Source organism: Mauremys reevesii, linkage group 2, assembly GCF_016161935.1.
Source record: "Mauremys reevesii isolate NIE-2019 linkage group 2, ASM1616193v1, whole genome shotgun sequence".
Lineage (NCBI taxonomy): Eukaryota > Metazoa > Chordata > Testudines > Geoemydidae > Mauremys > Mauremys reevesii.
In genome coordinates this window covers 171,799,564-171,820,287 of record NC_052624.1, presented here as the reverse complement: position 1 = coordinate 171,820,287, position 20,724 = coordinate 171,799,564, and the positions used below count along the sequence as shown (strand labels likewise).

The 20,724-nt window shown below is 41.2% G+C and overlaps 2 protein-coding genes across 18 annotated transcripts in view; one reads left to right on the top strand and one right to left on the bottom strand.

Annotated features, from left to right (window-relative positions):
• Positions 1 to 15,842, bottom strand: part of FARS2 (phenylalanyl-tRNA synthetase 2, mitochondrial) — a 324,031-nt gene extending 308,189 nt beyond the window's left edge. For 4 of the 17 annotated variants that reach the window (XM_039525765.1, XM_039525767.1, XM_039525766.1 and 1 more), the window contains exons 1-2: positions 15,172 to 15,273; positions 12,961 to 13,054 (exon numbers count right to left, since the gene is read on the bottom strand). In XM_039525765.1, coding sequence (XP_039381699.1) covers positions 12,961 to 12,990 — 30 coding nt within the window. In that variant the 5' untranslated portion in view covers positions 12,991 to 13,054; positions 15,172 to 15,273. Of the gene's footprint in view, positions 1 to 5,948; positions 6,086 to 10,267; positions 10,410 to 12,960; positions 13,055 to 14,788; positions 14,898 to 15,171; positions 15,276 to 15,766 lie in introns of those variants that run through there. The other 13 variants (XM_039525758.1, XM_039525759.1, XM_039525752.1 and 10 more) reach the window with 11 other exon arrangements.
• The window catches only part of LYRM4 (LYR motif containing 4), a 141,220-nt gene continuing 135,795 nt past the window's right edge, over positions 15,300 to 20,724 (top strand). The window contains 1 exon segment of the mRNA XM_039525772.1: positions 15,300 to 15,528. Within this exon segment, the coding sequence (XP_039381706.1) occupies positions 15,443 to 15,528 (86 nt within the window). The 5' untranslated portion in view covers positions 15,300 to 15,442.

Here is a 20,724-nt window from a genome sequence, read left to right as displayed (position 1 = left end):
AGGTTCCTGTCTCCATGAAGGAGGCAAGTGCTTTCATCAGAGATTCTTGAGATCCACAACAATAAAAAGTGAAGTAACTTCCAAACTCTGTTTCCCCCAATCCTCATCTCATGGCAAAGAGAATAGTGGTAGGAAAATTCTGAAAGAACCTTGCACTATTTTCCTCCTACTTAGCCCTCTGTCACAGGTCTGATGCTCTGGAACTGCTCTGTATGAAGCCAGACAGGACTCTGGGGTAGAGCAACACCCTTCAGGGCACGCTGTCCAGGGCAAGAAGCCTTTTTGGCTATGGCCTTCCTGGATCTGACCTCAGAGCATTCAGCACCCCTGTTCTCACCATGCACTTCCCACAGCAGGTCCCACCTGGATGGGACCCCTAGGGAAACTGGAAGGGCCCTGCACCCCAACTTTGCAGTCAGCAGTGACTCTCAGCCACCATGTAAAACAGAAGGTTTATTAGTTGATAGGAACACAGTGTAGAACAGAGCTTGCTAGAACAAAAAGCAGGAACATTCACCAAAGACCATCTTGGGGGGACCCAGGGCCTGGTGCCCCCTGGGCGCCTCCTCTGACTCCCCAACAGGATACTGACCCACTTCTAGAGGCCCAACCTCCGACACGCCCATTGCGTCTCTTCCAGTCTTTTTCTTGCTTCCTGGGCAATGTGTCACCTGGTCGCATCCACCTCCTGGTTCTCAGGTTACGAAGGGCACCGTCTATTGCTTACATGCAGGCAGCATGAGCAGCCTCACCTGCCCCTGGGGGTCTCAGCAAAAGTCAGGCACCCTTATTCCCACTACCTAGGCATTGGTGTAATACACCAGGAAACTGAGGTGCATGCAGTATTCATGCAAAACGGTAAGATTCACATACACACACAACACAACACAACACAACAAGAGGAAAAACCCCTTCATCACACCCTCTCCTGTGAGTGTTTCTGCATGCAGAGGTGATCCAGCCCAACATTAAGGCCTTCTTTAAAAAGTGTGTTAGAAACTAATTATACTGAAACCAGGTTTAAACACTGTTTTTAAACTCAGCTCCTAGCCCACTGTATATGAGGCTATGGAACAATGTTGAGTAAGGTGTAGATGAGTTACACACTATTGCTTAGGAATCGTGAATGATTCCCGTAAGTTCATCCAGCTATGGTTGTTGCTATGATAGTCTGTATGACTCACCTAGTTTTTAACATGCTGTTGGTTCACCCTCTGCTTAATAGAAGTCCATGTAGCTGAAACGTTTAGAGTGCTGCCCATAATTTGCACTAAACAAATATATAGTCATAATTTTAAAATTAAATTTACTTTGACTTTTTTTTAACATAATAAAAGAAGGCTTTAGTGTTTTAGCATAATTCCCCATTTTTGATAGTGTGCCTCTTTTCTGTTGACTCAGTGAATTGAAAACTAATGCTACACTAGGTATGTCTTCTCCCATCAACATGCGAGTAATTCAGGCATTTGTCTTCCATTTCTTCTAATAGGAGGTACGGGCATAAAGAGCTCTTCATTCCACAAGGAGAAAAATCGAACCTGATGACTTTCACAAATAGTGTACATACACAGTATGCTGAAGAAAAGTGGATCTATTTAAAGAGTCTCTATTGTAATTCATATTCCATCCCAAACTGCTAACCAGGCAGAGAAAATACCTTTACAAGGGCAAATGTATTAATCCAAAGTGCAGTAGTCAGTGGTATATTGTAGGAGATAAGCAAGACAGGTTTTCCAACTGAGAGTTCATTCCACTTCCTTCCACCAGTATCAGAAGTTGGAAACACAAAGATTCACAAGCAGTAAAATGGCTCTGTCAACAAGGCTCGAATAATCACAATATCTATTTCAATAAAGTTAGTCTCATGGCAATATAAAACTTCACAAGGCAAGATAAAAACAAAATGAGATTCCACTGCTGCACGTTTCCAGTTTGTTTTCTTTTATTTCAGTCTTTTTAGTAAACTTATTTATCATATTTCTCAACTACTCAGTTCATATTTCATTAGAACCTGCAATTTACAACAGGTTGGTGGGTAGTTGTACCTCCACAGAGCCCCACTGACTTTAATAACGCTCTGAACCAGTTCAGGAGTCTTCCTGTATGTTGTAAATTGCAGGATCAGGGCCTTAATATTCACTTTTTAAAAATAATTCAGAAAAATATATCTTCATGCATTGAGTAAGCAATTTCCCATGAGCAAAATATAACAATTTCCCATAAAATATTCCCCAGTTTTAAACTCTGATGAGGAAAACACAGTTACCAAAGATAGAGTAGCAGTGTTATAAATATTCTGTTTGGATTATTGAAATATTTGTCATGTTTGCATTAAAGAAACTGCAGAATTACACTTCTGGGAGGATAAAAACTATAATAAGAAATACGATTTTCTTCAAATCAGAGAGTTCCCAAGTGGAAGTCATAACGTGGTGCTAGAAATTACGCTGTTGAGAAAAGGTCTATCGGGCATTTTATAAAATGATTCGAAGTAAAGTTCCATCTACACTATTAAACACAGGCCAAGATATAATACGAATTGGTCTTACCTGTATCAATGGGACCAAGTCTTGTTCTAATTACATGAAGCAACTGTATTTTGGTTCTAAAACAGCTCAAGGCTAGAGCATAGTGTGGTCTCATTCCTCCATGCAAGCTCAAACTGGTCATGACAATATTGTTTTAAAACATGTTTGAACACTATCAAACTTAACATGTTAAAGGGATCTTACATCTCCTTAGTTTTCTCAAAGTGGGGCCAACCCAATGATGTGTGAGGTCCCAACCAAAGCAGAGAAAGATCATAAGAAATAGGGCCACAAGTTGTTGGTCCTTCTGGTCCTGCTGTCAAAGGGTGTAGAAAAGCCTGAAGTAATTGCAATACAAATAATTATAATAGTTTCATCTTAACACATGAGTTCCAAGACTCCCAAAATAGATGCTTATCTTATTTGTCCGTAATGCTAGTCCTGCATCAAACCCTATAGGGCTTGATAACACTGATTTGCCTCCTCCGGGAACAGCACAGAGAATGAAACACCCTAGAAGAACTTTTGCTTGAAAAGCTTCCAGGAAACAACACACTTAAATCATCTCAGAGAACTCTTCTGTGGCCCCAGATGCCAGAAAATAATATTTACTTCCAATGCCAGCATTAGTGAAAAATATGAGAGGAACTCAACATACTTATCTTTACAAAAAAGCCACTGTACTTGGAGACATTTTCTTGACAAAACAAAAACAAAAAGAACACATTTCCAGCCAAGATAAATGTCCCTTGCTGGCTGACAAAAGATACAGTAGGCCAAGAAAAGCAAGAAAATAACATCAAAGAATCCATGCTTTATTATTAATGAAGTGCACTTAGTGTCATTATGCCTTGGGCTCCCTATGATACAAGTACAATCAATAAACATTGCATTTCTTTATGTACTAGGACAATCTGAGCTAAAGAGTAAGATCTGCCTCTTGCTTTTTCTTTATAACCATTTGGGGAACTGCAGTCTGTGGAATGTTTAAGAATCAACTTCCACACACAGCCTGCAGGCTCAATCACCAGGGGTTTTGAAATGAGAAGTGAGAACAATAAGGCGACCAGGGTCAAATGAACAGAGGAGATAATAAGGAAAAAAAGTAAATCACTTTAATAAGGAGAAGTCAGACTTTGTAAGGCTTTAAACAGTATTCATTTAAAATCAATAAAAAAATACTACACAGAGAGTCTGGGAAAAGAAATCAGAATAAGTCCGTTTTCCTATCTTTAGTGCAAGTCTTAGTTCAACCAATGGATTTTTCCGTTAATTATAGCTTGGATATTATAGTGATTGACTAAAAAAAGAAAATGCATGAATAAAATGTCTATACCACAGTGAGAGAGAGTTTAGATTTCACCGGCCTTACTGAAAAAAGGACTGGATGGGGAAGGAAGAGAATAAACTATACTGTAAACATGAACAGCAAAAACACATAGAAATTCCCACCCAATCTTTTTTCACTAAGCAGCATCCCCCTCCCTGTTCATAATGCACTTCCTCCGTGATACCAAGGCTAACGTGCCAATGTAAGAAACAGGTAGCTTCTCATATTTAAAATAACTTCCATATAGATTAGATATTTGACCATTTCCTGGTCACCTCCTATTTTGAGATCTGCATGCTGTATCTGTCCATCTGTAGATCATGAACTCCACAAGGAAGGGACTCTGTCTTCTTTTATGTTTGTAATGGCTCAGTGCCCACTGACAGACATTAATAAATTAAAATAAAAGTGAACGAATGCCAACATTTCTAGAAAGGAATGCTTTACAATGAAAGTAAAAGAAAAAACAATAAGCTATATAGTATGGTGCTTAGAAACTTTAGTGATGGAAGCACTATAAATACCCTTTCAGACCCAAGAAATAAAAAAAAATAAGGAAAAAAAGTTCAAAATGAAATACACAATTTTTATTGTAAACATGGATTAAAATTTTACAAAAAATCTTGAATTGGTTATTTTCACTCTGCATCTGATTTTGTATACTAAAAAACATAGACCATCACAAAGCAGCATCTTCAAATGAGATAAAAGGGAAATAAGTGTGCAAATCACTTGCATAAAAATTGTAAGTTGTAGGTAAGAAAAATTCTAGGAAGCAAGGAGAAACAAAACAAGTATAATGCCAAACACTGATGTCAAGATAGATCTTGGAAGCATACTTGGGAAAAAAAATACCCCACACCCCAATGTTTCTGAAGCAGTAAGTCTCAATTCTCTCCAATGTTCCCTAGAGAATCCTACATTAAATTCTAACTGCTGTATCTGTTACAGTTTGTCAGTCAGTCACTTAGAACAGGGGCGAGCAAACTTTTTGGCCTGAGGGCTGCATCGGGTTTCATAAATTGTATGGAGGGCCAGTTAGGGGAGGGGGTCGTGGCCCTGCCCCCAGCTCCTATCTGCCCACCCCAGAACTCCTGCCCCATCCAACCCCTCCTCTCATTCCTGACAGCCCCCCCCCCCGGATCCCCTGCCCCATACCACCACCCCTTCTCCCTGTTCCCTGACTGCCCCCAGAACCCCTGGCCCTGACTGCCCCCTGCCGCCCCAGCCAACCCCCCTCCTTCCTGACTGCCCCGGGGACCCCTGCCCCAATTCAACCCCGTTCCCCCCCCGACTACCATCCACACCCCCGCCCCCTGACCACCACTCCAAACTCCCCTGCCCTCTATCCAATCCCCCCGCTCCCTGCCCCCTTACCGCGCTGCCTGGATCACCAGTGGCTGTCGGCGCTACAGCTGCGCTGCCCGGATGGAGCTGGGCCACGCTGCGGCTGCCACCACCACACAGCACAGAGCACTGGGTCAGGCTGGGCTCTGCAGCTGCGCTGCCCCAGGAGCTCACAGCCCCTCCACCCAGAACATTTCGCCGGCGGCAGAGTGAGAGAGCTGAGGCTGCGGGGGAGGGGACATGAGGGGAGGGGTCAGGGGCTAGCCTCCCAGGCCAGGAGCTTGGGGGCCAGGCAGGACAGTCCCGCGGGCTGGACGTGGGCCCTGGGCCGTAGTTTGCCCACCTCTGACTTAGAACCAGATTCTGCTATCCTCTCTCATGTTGAGGAGTCACTTATTCATCAAGTAGTTCCTTTGATTTTAATGGAACCATTTGATGAGAATGATATAAATCAACACGAGTAAAAGTGGCAGAATCGGTCCCTTACCAGTTTCTTGGTACCTCCACTACCCTGAATCCCATTACTTCCTTTGATAAAGTATTAGAGATGAAGAAATCATTAACGCTATATGAAGGCCAAAGGCAGGAGTCTGGCATGGCCCTCCAAATATGAAAACAGACATAGTTTCTATTTTAAAAGAAGAAGCTGAGAAGGTATGTTCCTGAAGGCAAGAATACTCATGATAAATGGCTGATATCTGAGAAAGGGGAGTAGTAGAAAGCTCAATTTCTGTGTGAAGTACTTGCATCAAGAGGTGTTCTCGTCTCAGTTCTAATTCCTTTTCTTTGTCTGTAAGTTTTGGTCAACCTACTGGTTCTGGACTTGCCTTTCCTTCAGAAGGCTTGAGACACAAATTCAGTATCTTTTGCGGATAAAAGTCTAGGGAGAGAAGAAGAAAAGAAAAAGTCGTCCTTTTTGAGGTGATAGTGAAGATATAGAGTATTACCTACACCTGTCTATCCTTATGCTTCTGAGAGACTTCCCAGACCCTCAGGAATTTCTACTAAATTGCAGGTCTTCTACTAATGTCATGACTGTGGATACTGCAAGTTCCATGGCCACAGGCATTGCAACCATGAAAGGTGATATTGTATTGAATAGTGAAAGAATACTGATTCCAGAAAGACTGCAAATAAGTTATTGCTGGAAGTCTATTGTTATTATAATTCCCTGAATGTATGGAATACAATATATTGCTGATTTTTTTTTAAATAAAATTAAGTTTTGATCCTTTCCCCATCCCCACCCCCAGACGCTTCAAATAGCCGAGAGAAACCCAGATACTGGTTGTGGGTCAGATGACAGAAAAGTATCACACTTTTTGATTTTCTCATTTTAGGTGGGCATAATACTGTCTGGTCTGCCTAGAGAATCACTGAATCGACTAGAGCATGAAAATATGGTCCCTGAAACTCATCAGCTACACCTATAGGAAATGGATGCCAACAAACAGGACAAAAGCCTGGAGAAAAACATATCACAGAGTAACGTCCATGGGAAAAGTGAAGCCTTTTTAAAAAAAAATTATAGCAAGAGTTTTTTTAAACTGCAATCACGGCAGCATTTTTTAAAGATTTCTGATCCTACTTGTGATTAACCCCTGGGTCGGATATTCTGAGTGAGCCAAGAATAAAGTGGTGGCTCTGAGCCACAGCAAACTTCAGATTCAGTCACTCTGAAATAAAGTATCATTCCTTGTTTTCCAGAACTATAGTTTGCTTTCTGTGCTAAAATCTCAACATCAGCTAAAATAGGAAGAAAAATGAAACTAACTAAATATGTTAGCTTGGCTGAATGACAACTATGGAAAAATATGATGAGAACATAAATCACCAAGGAGAGAGAGAAATCTTTTATAGATTGTCTCTGAAGGATATAACTAGGGGTAATGCGATTAAATTAGAAAAGGAGAAGGTTTAGGCTAAATATCAGAAAACGTTCCCTAACGGTGAGATCTATTATACTGGGGAATATTCTCCTCAAGGGAAGGGAAGGTTATTTATGACTGGACAAAACACTAAAAAGTATAACATAGAAAATGGTTCTGAACTGATGCAGTGACAGACTAGAACACCTAACAAGCCAAGTCCATCTCCGATTTCCTATAATTAAGTTTGTCAACAAGATTTCATTATGCCAAATGACCAGGCAATGAAAATACCCTCACTGCCTGCAGGGTTTCTGTCCACAAAAAATATCTGAAACAATACCAGTATTAAGGTTAGTGGTCTCTCTCAGGTTTGGTATAACTACTACAAAGTGAGCACCCTTAAGGATTACAAATATGCTAATTTATATCTTCTGATGTCCTGAGTTCCAGTCTAATCCTTTCACCACAAAACCATCTCTAGCACTTTTCACTCAAGGATTGCAAAGCACTTGACAGACATCAAGACCCAGTTAATTTCCTGCAGAAATGCCTGTGCCATGGGAAAACCTACTTTGGTGCAAGGTTTTAAGGGCCCAATCTTCAGCACATATTCACTTAAAAGAGACAGTGATGGTGGCTTCATGGTAGGGGTATGGGGCAGGGCCATGGAAGCTAGGAGTTCAAGCCCCTGCTCACAGCTTCCAATAGACAAATACCAGCACTTTGAAAGGGATATAAAGCCTCATGCTTCAGGCTGTAATCCCATCTTTGAAGATTAGGTTTTAGGGAGGAGATTTTGAAATAGTTGGTTTCATGGGAGATGATTCTCCCACGTTTGACTCCTTTGGGGTTTCGCACATTTTCCTCTGAAGCTGGCCACTGTTGGAGCCAGTAAATTGAACAAGATGGACCACAAGTCTAACCCAGCATATTACAGAACAATTAAAAAATAAAAAAAAACCAAACAAGGCAAGCAAGAAGAAGTGTATTGATATGTGATCTGCATCCTGCAATAGGATTCATACATAAATAGAACTTCTCCTGTGGAATCAGAGAGATGGAAGAGTTTTCTCTTGTTATTTCTTCCAATGTAAAAAATTTAGGGAGGAATTTTCAGAAGTGGCTATGTGATTTAGGATCAAAACTACTATTGAAGCTCAAAGGTGCTTGTGCTCCTAAGTCACTGAAGTGCTTCTGAAAGCCACCCCCCGTTCAGTTCTGTTTCTGTAGGCAATTACAGGGATATAAAGAAATTACTAACTTTAGAAACAGAGTTATTCAGAACATGCATTTGTTATGAGGAAATAATCCTACCCAGCGTGGGCAACAGAAAAACACTTTTTTAATTATAATCAAGTACGATAATATTGGCGGAGAGCCAAATTCTGCCTTGATTTGCATTCCTAATTTTCAATGGGTGGTATAGAATCCAAACAAGAGCAGAACCTAACTCTGAGTGGAACTGTCTATCATTGCAATCAAGAAGCAAGAGTGATTAAGATTAAGGAGAATCAGAGCAGCAGCAGGAGGGAAAAGAGGTTATCAAGTTTTTAGAAGTTGAAAAACAGTAATTAAAAAAGATGATAATATCATGACAATCAATTATCATTCCAACCCCAAAAGAAAAATAATCAACATGAATAACAATATAACAGGAAAGCACATGCTCTCTCAAAGTGTTGAGTGCCATGTCATAAAGCTGAAATGATATACCGAAAAGAATAATTTAGGCTGCATATGACAAAGCTACAAATATGCCCTGGAGAATGTAACAGCTGCTCCATTTCACACAGTTCTATAGTCTCGGCAGGTATTTTGTTCAAATTCATTTTTCTGCTACTACAGATTTAGAATATTATCAAGTACGCCAGATGCTTATGTTATTACATCATTCTCAAACTGCTCATTTATCTTAAGATACAAGGCAAAGAGAGGGCCAGCCACGTTTCTTTCTTCCACATCTGAACACAAGCAGCAAACGCTGCTGTCTAAATAATATATAACAATAAAACACCATCAAGGTATCAACCAACAACGTTCAGAAAACCTAGAAATCTGCCTAGGTTTTTTGATGCTAAGATTCTATGCACACCAGTAAATTCTCCCCCATATTTGCACATAAACATGTAAGTAAGCAAAGCACAGTTTATACAAACACACAACTGAACCAGTCCTGGTCCCATTTAAAACTGTGAGCTGAGTAAGATAAGAATCAGGACCCATATGTTGAAGACAAGCAACACTTATTTCTGTGCATGGCTTCCAAGAAAAGCAAAAGCAAAACAAATCTATAAAATTAATCACTCTATCCAACAATACCATCAACTTAAAAAAAGAACACACATTTCTGTCTGAATTTTGTTCCTACTGCTTGATTCAAGCAATCTACAAATACTATAACCAAAATAAAAGGGGGGAAATCGCCTTGTTTAGTTTACTTTTGCAGTTGACTGCACTTTGTGCATCATTTTCTTCTGATTTGTCTTTTGTTTGTTCTGCATATATGTGTGGCTTTCATACTGACACAGGAGAATGAAAACCATTTAAAAAATAGGGCATGTGGTTGTAAAACCACAAAAAATATCAGTTGGACTCAGGAGCACAGGTAGTACCTGAAATTATTTTAAAATAATTTATTTAATGACTAGATTAGATTTCAAACTGACAGCGTTCCTGTAAACAAGGTTTGCTTTAATATATTTTGCCTTCTTTCTCATAATTCTTTCATATTTTGGAGATCAATACGAGAGCAATAGAACCTCTAATACAATGGTGCCCAAACTTTTCCTGGCTCATCCCCTCCTACTCAGAATGGAATCTGTCCACACCCTCCTCCCCTTTACTTCACAGTTGGCTCAGCAGAAGAGCTTGGGCTGAAGGCAGAGCTGGAGGGAGAACTAAGGATGGGGGAGGAGCTGGGGCTAGAGGCGGAGCTGGAGTGGGGGTGGAGCTGGAGGTGAGGGAGCAGAGGGCAGAGTAGAGCTGCAGCTGGGGCTGAGCTCTGGGTGGAGTGGAGCTGGGCTAGGTGATGTTTCCTCCTTGCACCCCCCAAAATGTTCCTCTGTACCTCCCTGGTGGAGAGGGGCACACTCCACAGCTTAGTGACCAATGCTCTAGTTCCAATGACTCAAAGGAAACTAAATTGAGATGGAGTCATCATTACATTAGCCTGTAAATCTACTTTTACTTACCTAAGCTTTTCCAAGCCTTCCAAACTAGATTTTACTGGCTAAATGAAGACTGCAGGGTTTTTTAGGATCCCTTAAATATATGAATGAAGAAACAAAAAGTGTGGTTGTCTCTGAGAATTTTAGGAAGAATGTTATAAAGAATCTGCAAATAAAAAAGGAAAATTCCACTTTAATATGTGTTTAATGTCCCCATTGCCCAGACCAAGAGACGTATACGGCACAAAGACAATAAAAACTCTTAATTTCTTCTATTCCTATTCCCTAATTCATACAGCCAGCCTAGAATGCCTCATTCTGTGACCTACAGCTACCAAGGAAGCCCCAAGGAGTATGGGGCTGGCCATGAAAGTTCAGGTAATTGCATTTCTGTAGAACAATTTAAAGTTTCTTAGAACAATTTTAATTTTGTTTTTAACAAAGAAGAACGTTTGAGAAGGTGCTATATGTAATTAAACAAAAATGAAATTTATTTTAAATTGCTTGCTTGCTTTTCACAAGACCCAAAGGATAGCCAAAATAAAACAACTTCTGTGTGTGTGCAGTGTATAAATTATACACACAGGGAGATTATTCTCCAGTCAATATTGTGGTATTTATCTGTATTATTTACACACAAAGCATTATTTTATAAACACACTGTAAACTGGATCAGAAATGTAGCTGTTGGAATTAAAAAAACCTCAAGCACAGGTGCAGGTTAAATATCAGTTTAATCAGTGAAAATGGTGCACCACAAACACAGCTTTTCTGAAGACAAACTCACTATTTAAATAGCATATAAGAGATAGACTGTAATGTTAGAAACACTGCTACATCAAATAATACATATTGGTGATATTATATTTTAAAAAATCAATCATCGATACTGGTGTGATATGAACTACAATGCCAACCTTATGTTAGTACAGTAGTGACAAAACTACCAGCAGAGCTGGAAGTTAGAGCCATTCTATTTGCAGGTCCAGAAAAATTTGGATGCTCACAGGGAGAAAAGTAGAGGCTGATGGTGCAACTGTGGTAAAGGAGTGATAACCCATAGAGCAGAGGAGGGTAAATTTAAGATTTATTAAATAAACAAGGAGAACCTACTAACTGAATTATAACCTCATAATTGACAGTTAACTGTTTATTCCATGAGCCATATGCTGTACAGGAGCTGTGTGTGTGCAGACAACAGGTAACATATACCCTTTGTCAGAGCCAATTCCAACAAAGCTGGGGCCTCTTGCAAAATCTTGGGCCCACAACTGCAAGATTAAATGCATGACTCTCTCCACCTATCAAACTCCCATGTAAACTCAGTCTCAGGAGAGGGTGTATGTCCTTGTGGAAAGAATAAGGAAAATAGTGGATGGAAGTTTCCTGTTAAACAGAAAGAGACAGAGGGAAACCTTTGCTATCCTTCCCAGGCACATTTTTCCCGAGAGTTCTTGTGCTATCACCCTGACTCAAAGCTCTCAAACAGCACAAAGCAAATCATACTCAACAACACGTGACACCAGACCAAAAGCAGGAGTCACCACATTATCATAACTTAATAGATTCATGGAGGCTAAGGCCAGAAGGGATCATCCAATCATCTAATCCGACCTCCTACACATCACAGGCCATTACATTTCAACCAACTATCCCCATATTAAGCCCAAAGAATGCACAGATTTCAAGGCCTGAAGGGACCATTGTGATCATATAGTCTGACCTCCTGTACCACACAGGCCATAGAACTTTCCCAAAATAATTACTAGAACATACCTTTTAGAAAAACATCCAATCGTGATTTAAAAAATTGTCTGTGATAGAGAATCCATTAGGACCCATGGTAAATTTCCCAATGATTAACTACCCTCACTGCCAAACATGTACACCTTATTTTCAGTCTGAAGTTGTCTAATTTCAACTTCCAGCCATTGGATCATGTTATATCTTTCTCTGCTAAACTGAAGAGCCCATTATTAATTATTTGTTCCCTATGTAGATACTTATAGGCTGTAATCAACTTATTCCCTAACATTTTCTTAGTTAAGCTAAATAGATTGTGCTCTTTGACATAAAGGCATGTTTTCTAACCCTTTAATATTCTTGTGGCTCTTCTCTGAACCCTCTCCAATTTATCAATAACCTTGAATTGTGGGCACCAGAAATGGACACAGTATTCCAGCAGGGGTCACATGGTGCCAGATACAGCAGCAAAATAACCTCTATTCTATTCAAGATTCCCTGGTTTATGCATCCCAGGATGCGCAACTTTGGTTAGACCGAAGCATTTAGATACTCATGAAACTAAACTGTGTGCAATAAACGGACAACAGGAGAGACCAAGGTGCCAGCAATGCCCAAAGGGCCCTGCAATAACAGGAAATTGATTAGGCGAGATATGACCAAATATGCCCATAATCTGTGGTGTTCCTACAATGTGGAGCCTTCCTGTGACTGTAGGTTTGGCAACATTGTCTGAATCAGCCATAGGCCTTTATGATTGAAAATTGGGAGCAGTTCAAAGAAGTACAAGTAATATTGGACTGATATTAGTTATTGACTCCAGGACCATCCTGCCTGTCTCCTATCACGCAACCTTCCAACTGCCCAACCTCTCCCTCCCACATTGCCTTCTCAACTTCCACTTCAATAATCCCTTCCTTGCCCCAACTTCAACCCAAAGAGCCCCTTAAGGGTTTGTAATTCAAAGAACTAACCTGACTTCTGGCTGCCAACACTCTGTCCATGTGGTTTGAATGTTACACCCTTTCCCCTGCCCTTTTTCAGGGTTTGTCTCTTAAGGACTCAAGTCTGCAACCAATTAAAAACACAAGAAATGTTATGCATGACAGCAGTCCTATTAAATTCAACAGGGCTACTTATTTTCATAAAGTTATTCTGGTGTGCAAGTGTTTGCAGCACTGGAGCCTTAGAACAGTGGTTCTCAACCAGGGGTATGCATACCCCTGGGGTAAGCAGAGGTCTTCCAGAGGATACATCAATTCATCTAGATATTTGCCTAGTTTTACAACAGGCTACATAAAAAGCACTAGTGAAGTCAGTACAAATTAAAATTTCATACAGACAATGACTTGTTTATACTGCTCTATATACTATACACTGAAATGTGAGTACAGTATTTATATTTCAATTGATTTATTTTATAATTATATGGTAAAAATGAAAAAGTAAGCAATTTTTCAGTAACAGGATACTGTGACACTTGTATTTTTATGTTTGATTTTGTAAGCAAGTACTTTTTAAGTGAGGTGAAATTTGGGGGGGTACCCAAGGCAAATCAGATTCCTGAAAGGGGTACAGTAGTCTGGAAAGGTTGAGAGCCACTGCCTTAGGACATTTGTTTAACTTAAACAATTCTAAAAGTCTAATTAGGTTCAACTTTCCAAATGCAAGACATTGTGTTTTGGTTAAGAAGTATCCTTAAAATATGTGACAGAGAAGTCTATCACAAGCCATTTACAGACACTGATTCTGCACTGAGAACCAAAGAGAGACACTCCTGTTGAGGTTAGTGGCAAAGGTGCTGGAAATATTTGTATAGTGGAGCTGCTGAGCGCCATTGATCCAAACTGTAAACCCTGTATATGATGGAAACCACCGGCAACACCCCTGTACCCCTAGTTTCAGCACCTATGGTCAGTGGAGTGCCAGGTGGGCACAGGGGTCAACCTGCCTGGTTCTCAGTGCAGGATTGGGATCTAAGTGAGGAAACTTACAAATAATTATGAGTAAGGATTCAATCCTGCAAACATTTACACACATGTATAAATGTTTGCAAGATTGCCCCAATCCTGCAATCAGGTTTGCAGTCAGACTCTTGCTGAACCAAATTTAAAGCTGGCTTAATTTTTCACAAAAATTTCCTCACTATTGACAAGGCCTGTGGGCTTGACTGTAGTCTCCCACCAGTACAAATCAACAGTAGTATCACTAGAGTTACAGCAAAATAAAACGGATGCACATTAGTAAATAAGCAGTAAAAGTACAAAAATAGGGTGTTTGAGGAGCTCCAAAGATGTGCAGAGGAATGTCTCTCTTTTCAATATTTTGTTTGCAGGATTAATAATGTGCATGGGACAGAGAGTTCTGGTTTCTAAGGACTTAGCAAACACTATGTAACATTTCCTTAACAGAAACAGGAAGTGAACAATGGAGATTGTAGAGCTGAAAATGGAAAAGATTTTATGGGATATTTTGAAATCTTCCCTTTTGCAGGAACCAGTTTTGCATGAAACTTTGAGACTTTTTCAAAAACCAAAACATATTTTTAGCCAAAATCTTGTTCAAAATAGTCATTGAACTTTTAGCAATGAAAATGTTAGGCAGCACCTTGAAACACAATTTCAACAGGAGCTATAATTTATAAAATGGATAAAAACATCATATTGCCTGGGGAAAAAAATAACAAAAAGGTCAAAGAGGTGAGCAGTTTTTTTCCTGAACAGGCCCACTAGAGGAAGCAGGGGAGAGAGAGAAAGAATACGCTCACTATTCATCAGAAAACTTTTCACTTAACAGAAGTACCAGAGGGGTAGCCCTGTTAGTCTGTATCCTCAAACACAACACAGCTTCCACCCACTTTAACCCTCTGGGAAGCAGGGGGCAGAGTAAAGGGTCTTTGTTCTGAGCACTTCACTGTGCAACCTGGGGCGAATACTCTTAGTCCCTAAATAAATCAAACATGTAATGTTCATAACGCGGGGCGGGGTGGGAGACTGGGGATGTCTCCGGCCCAGAGCAGCCCCCCAGGGGAGGCTGTGAACGCCCATCCCCGTGGCCGGGAGGCTGCCCGCTAGAGGCAGGGGCTGCACACGGGGGAACCACGCGGCGGCAGCGCCTCTGGCCCCTGCAGCGGCTCCCCCTGCCCGCACCGTGTCCCCACGTGGGGCCCCCCAGCCGCCACTCACCCTCCCGCTCGGCTCTCTCGCCCCGCGGGCTCGCCGCTGTAGCTGCCCGAGCCCCGCCTGACACGCCGCGAGCGGAGGCCGCCGGCCGGGACCGAGGCGCTGGGTGCCGAGCGGCAGAGCCGGAGCCGGGCAGGGGGCGGCCCCGGGCTCCCCCCCGCCCCCGGCTCCCCGCGCCCCCGCCCGGGGCTGAGGCGGCCGCGCTGAGCTCAGGCTCCTGCGCTGGCGGGAGGGCGAAGGGGCCTTCGCGGGAGGACCCGACTGCGCCAGCAACATGGCCGCGTCCAGCCGGGCCCAGGTGCTGCGGCTGTACCGGGCCCTGCTGCGGGAGAGCCAGCGCTTCACCGCCTACGGCTACAGGTGGGGCCCGGCCGCGGGGGGGGACACGGGCCCGGGAACATGCCGGGGGGTGGCGGAGGCTGGGGTCCCTCCAGGCCCCCGCGTTTTGGAGGGGCGGGAGGGGGGCCCAGGCCAGGTTCTGTCTCTTCCCCCCCATCTGTGTGGGGGGCACAGCTCAGGTTCCAGGCCCCCCCGGGGGGGGGGGCTACCGGCCAGTTCCCGCTCCCCCTCCATCTGGGGTGTTTTACTGAGGTGGTACCGGCCAGGCTCTCTTCCTCGGGCCTCCGGCACTAGGTCCGCTTAATTTTACTGGGTGTGGGGAGCGCAGCCGGGTTCGAACTCAACCCCTCTTCCTCCAGGGGGAACCTCAGCCTTGCATTGGGTGGGAGCAGAGGCCAGGGTCTCTCACGCACATCTGAGCCCCCTGTATTGCTCAGAGGAAGGGTACACAGATTCGGTTCCATTTTTTGTGCCCCAAGTGCTGGACATGGGGCCATCTCTCCCCCCGCATTGTATGGGGTTTATGGGAAGGCTTCACCGCAGGTCCCTCAGACCCTGGCATTCCACCAAGAGAGCATGTCTAGATTACTAGGGTACAGCTGGCTAGCTGTATGCCCGATATTGCTTATAGTTATCCAGTTCACTTACTAAATACATAGGGCTGCTCCTCAGTAGTACTGATGATAAGACTATATAGCAATGATGATATGAAGCTAATTGGAGTTGTTGCTTTATTTTAGATAAGACTTCCAATTCTGGTCCTTCTTACTTTCATGTATCACCCTTAGGTTAACCATTTTAAAGCGTCGAAATTATGATAAGATGTGCACTTATACTGGATTCTTGGAAGTTTTCACGGAGAGATGAAATCTTTCCCTTTCTTCAGTGAAATGTCTTGATTTTGATTAGTCTGTCTCTACTGCAAAATGGATAATATTGTCTAAATACAATTTTTACTATATTTATGAATTTGAAAACACTAAAAGTAATGGCAATTTCTCACAATATGCAAACAGCAGCACTTGCCTGCAGATCATCTGGGAGCAAGAAAACAGTTCTACCTGTTTTTTGTTTTTTTTTATAAGACACCCATCAATGAAGTATATGAGCTCGTGATGAGAATGAATATGTTGGTAGTCTCTTCTGTTCTAAGATAAACAGTTCTACAGCATCTTTAGGGCTCACATAATGTGGTGTTGTGGTATCTTAGCACAAACTTCATAAGGAATTACATTTATTCTGAAGGGCAAAATGCTAAAAGTTAAACTCACCGTTCCATGGATGTAGTGGGAGGATTTTTTAAGAACATATACTGTTGCTTATGAGTCTATGCATTGAGTATGAATCATCTGCTACTGTCTCCCTATTTTACAGTCTTAAATTTTTTTCCAAAATATTTACATTTAGAGTCAGACACGGAGTCGAAGATTTTTGTATTACTTCTGTCTTGCCTATTTATGAATGGCAATGTAAATGTTTTCATAAACATATTCTGTACTTGGTCTCCCGATACCACAGTTCCTTCTTCCAATCCAACAGTTATTTTTCTGCCATCACTGTGAAGGGTAATGTTAGTTTCAGCGTTACTGAGCTCACTACTGATAGGCTTTAGAATAATAATGCACAAGATCATCTCCAGAGTCTGTCAATAAAAATTATGGAGCACTCTGAAGCCCAGATGTGTGGACCATGTTTTAATTGCAGGAGAGAATTTAGTAAATAGTAAGTAATTTTGTGTCTGCTAGTCTGCTCTATTACACATGCATGTGGTCTAACGAATAAAGTGTGATTTAAGATGGTAGGAAGAGAATCAGAAGGTGGAAGGTGATGTTGAGGTGTCTAATAGCAATACACTTGGTAGGAAGCATCTGTGTTTTTATTTGGTAAATAACTTCTCTTTGTTGCATAGGCGTGTTTTCTTGTGTTTTAAGTAAAAAATAAACATCAGTATTACAAAGGTCTCAGCAAATGCAACAAGTGTAAAATATAGTTTTTTATTTTAGTTCAAATTTGGATAAATTCAAGATCTGGAGAATCAGGGATTACCTGTAGAAGAACAGGAAAACACTGAAGAACTAAAAATGTCTTAATTAACATACGGATCTTATGAAAGGAAAACATTGTGCTTCCTGCTCTCCCCCTAAAAGTCTGGTCCTTTATAGAAGTTGCCAGATGGGCCAAGAATGAAGGATTGAGGGTTAAATTGCTGCACTCTGAGACCGTTTGCAGGCATAAGACCAGAGTAAAAAGATAGTAGTCCAAAGAAGCTGTTTACAGATTGTTGGTGCCCTGCATCCCAAAGTTCAGAAGGATCAGAGGGAAATGAAAGAGGAACTTGTTCATAGTTTATTACATTAAACTTGAGGTGGGTGTCCATTTACTTTGTAAACATTTACAGAAATTATCAGCTGATATCATTATTTATTATTTTTATATTGCAAATTATGTACTGGGCTCCCTACAGATTTACATATTTTAAAAATTAATCTTGCTGAGGAGCTTTCTTATGCATGCCAAAAATAAAACAAAAGATCACAGCTTTCCTGCCCAGTGTAGATAGGGGAAATGAGGGAAGGAAGTAGTCTTTGGTAGGGAATTTGAGAGTAGATAAAGATTTACCCCCAAATTGTGAAAAGCAAATAATAAACAGCCTTCCACATGCACTTACTCAAGGAGGCTATCAGATTCTGCCAGCTAAGACATAGAATTGGGTGGTGTTAATAAATTGATGATATAGATTATATTTAAAAAAAAATCTTCTGTTCCCTCTCAAATAACTAATAATCTTGCTTTTTTTTCATGCTATAGAAAAATGTTTATATCAAACAAAATTGTTATTGTACCATGCTGTTTGAATTTGTTTAAATCAATAATCTACCTCTGGTTGAATGTTCTAAAATTTATGATTCTGCTCCAAGCAAACTGCCAGTTGTTTTGGTTCCTTTTGTGTTTTGTTTTTTTCAAACATTAGTAAGTTGTCACATTTTGCATCTATTTTAATATCTCCACCTCCCCATTCCTCCTCCTTTGCGCTTCCAGCCTATCCTCCTGGTGTTTGTGTTATCCCTTTGCTCCTATCTGTAGCATCAGTGTCTGACATGTTTGCATGTTTTATCAATTACTTTTTACTTTCTCCCCTCTTGGCTAGATACAAGTGCTACATACCTTGGTTTTATTCTGTTTTGTAACATAGTTTTATATAAACCGATAATGCAAAAACAGAATGCCACAAGCTCTCTCTTGATCCATTGTTTATATGTAGTAAATCTTTCTGACCCTACATGAATAATGGGAATAAATTAAGTATCTAGAAGCAGTCAATTATATCTCCTCTTGGTGAACACTTGGTATATCATTCAAGGTAAACTGGAAAACTGGGACTTAGATTAAACAAGGGTGTGAGAGGAAAGAAAAAATCATTCTCCCTCTGGTGAAAATCTTGGTTTTCTCCATTCTGTGGATCAGCCTTGTCAATCAGTTTACCAGAATTTGATCTGCTAATCTTTGACTTTTTTATTTTTTAAAAAGGATGATTTTATAACATCAAGAGATTAAATTGAGACTGTGTTTATGGACTTCCTCTGATCTGGGTATTCTCTAGGTTTCTGATACATGGGGGGTTAGTGAAGTCAAGATCTCCAGGTTCTACTCCTGGTTCTTCCACTGATTCCAGTTTGGGCAAATTACTTAATTGTCTGTGCCTCAGTTTACCCATTTCTAAAAGTAATATATTCACCTACTTCACCAGGATGTTGCGAGACTTGTATTTGGAAAGTAGAAGTTGTCATTCAGCTTTCTCCTGTGTAAGTTTTGATTGGCTAGTGCCAGATCTCCTGTGAATAAGGCTAATGTTCTTGAGTCGATCATGGAATGTTGCTTGTATCTAATGTATCACTGGGTTTCAGTGATGACATCAATTCTATGTTGAAACAGCTGGTACGAGCACAGTATGTCAATGATCTATCAACCTGCGCAGAAAAAAGTGCTGAGAAATTAGTGATATTTTTATCCTGCTTTCAATCCAGTAGCCAACAATGGACACTAATTTATTTGAGCACTTGGCCATTTCTAGTGCCCCAAAGGCCTAATGCAAATTCTGGTGGTGTATAGAGCTGTTCATGTGCCTGTTCTCTTCTTTGGATTTAAGCTGAAAGACTTGGATATTTGGGTCATCTCTAAGTGGTCTGGCCATCAATTTGTGTGTATCAGTGCACAAGCTCATGAATCTAATGAAACAGTGACCTTATTTCTTTTCATGCGTCAACAAAACTGTAAGCCATAATAAGGACTACAATATATTTATTTCTGGTTATATATAGAGCACTACCAAATTCACAGTCCATTTTGGTCAATTTCACAGTCATAGGATTTAAAAAAATTATAAATTTAATGATTTCAGCTATTTAAATCTGAAATTTCATGGTGGTGCAATTGTAGGGGTCCTGACCCATAAAGGAGTTGGGGTGTATGACTGGGGTCTGAGTGGAGTCCAGCTGAGATCACGCAATTAGGGCGAACTGCAAAGAATGGGGTGGATAATCATAGAACTCATAGAACTGGAAGGGATCTCGAGAAGTCACTAGTCCTGTCCTCTGCACTCAAGGCAGGACTAAGTATTATCTAGGCCATCCCTGACAGGTGTATGTCCAACCTGCTCTTAAAAATCCCCAATGATGGAGATTCCACAACCTCCCTAGGCAATTTATTCCAGTGCTTAACCACTCTGACAGTTAGGAAGTTTTTCCTAATGTCCAACCTAAACCGCCCTTGCTGCAATTGAAGCCCATTGCTGCTTGTCCTATCCTCAGAGGTTAAGAACAACAATTTTTCTCCCTCCTTGTAACAACCTTTTATATACTTGAAAACTGTTATCATGTCCCCTCTGAGTCTTCTTCTCCAGACTAAGCAAACCCGATTTTTTCAATCTTCCCTCATAGGTCATGTTTTCTAGACCTTTAATCATTTTTGTTGCTCTTCTCTGGACTTTCTCCAATTTGTTCACATCTTTCCTGAAATGTGGCTCCCAGAACTGGACACAATACTCCAGTTGAGGCCTAATCAGCACGGACTAGAGCGGAAGAATTACTTCTCGTGTCTTGCTTACAATACTCCTGCTAATACATCCCAGAGTGATGTTTGTTTTTTTTGCAACGGCATTACACTGTTGACTCATCTTTAGCTTGTGATCCACTATGACCCCCAGATCCTTTTCCGCAG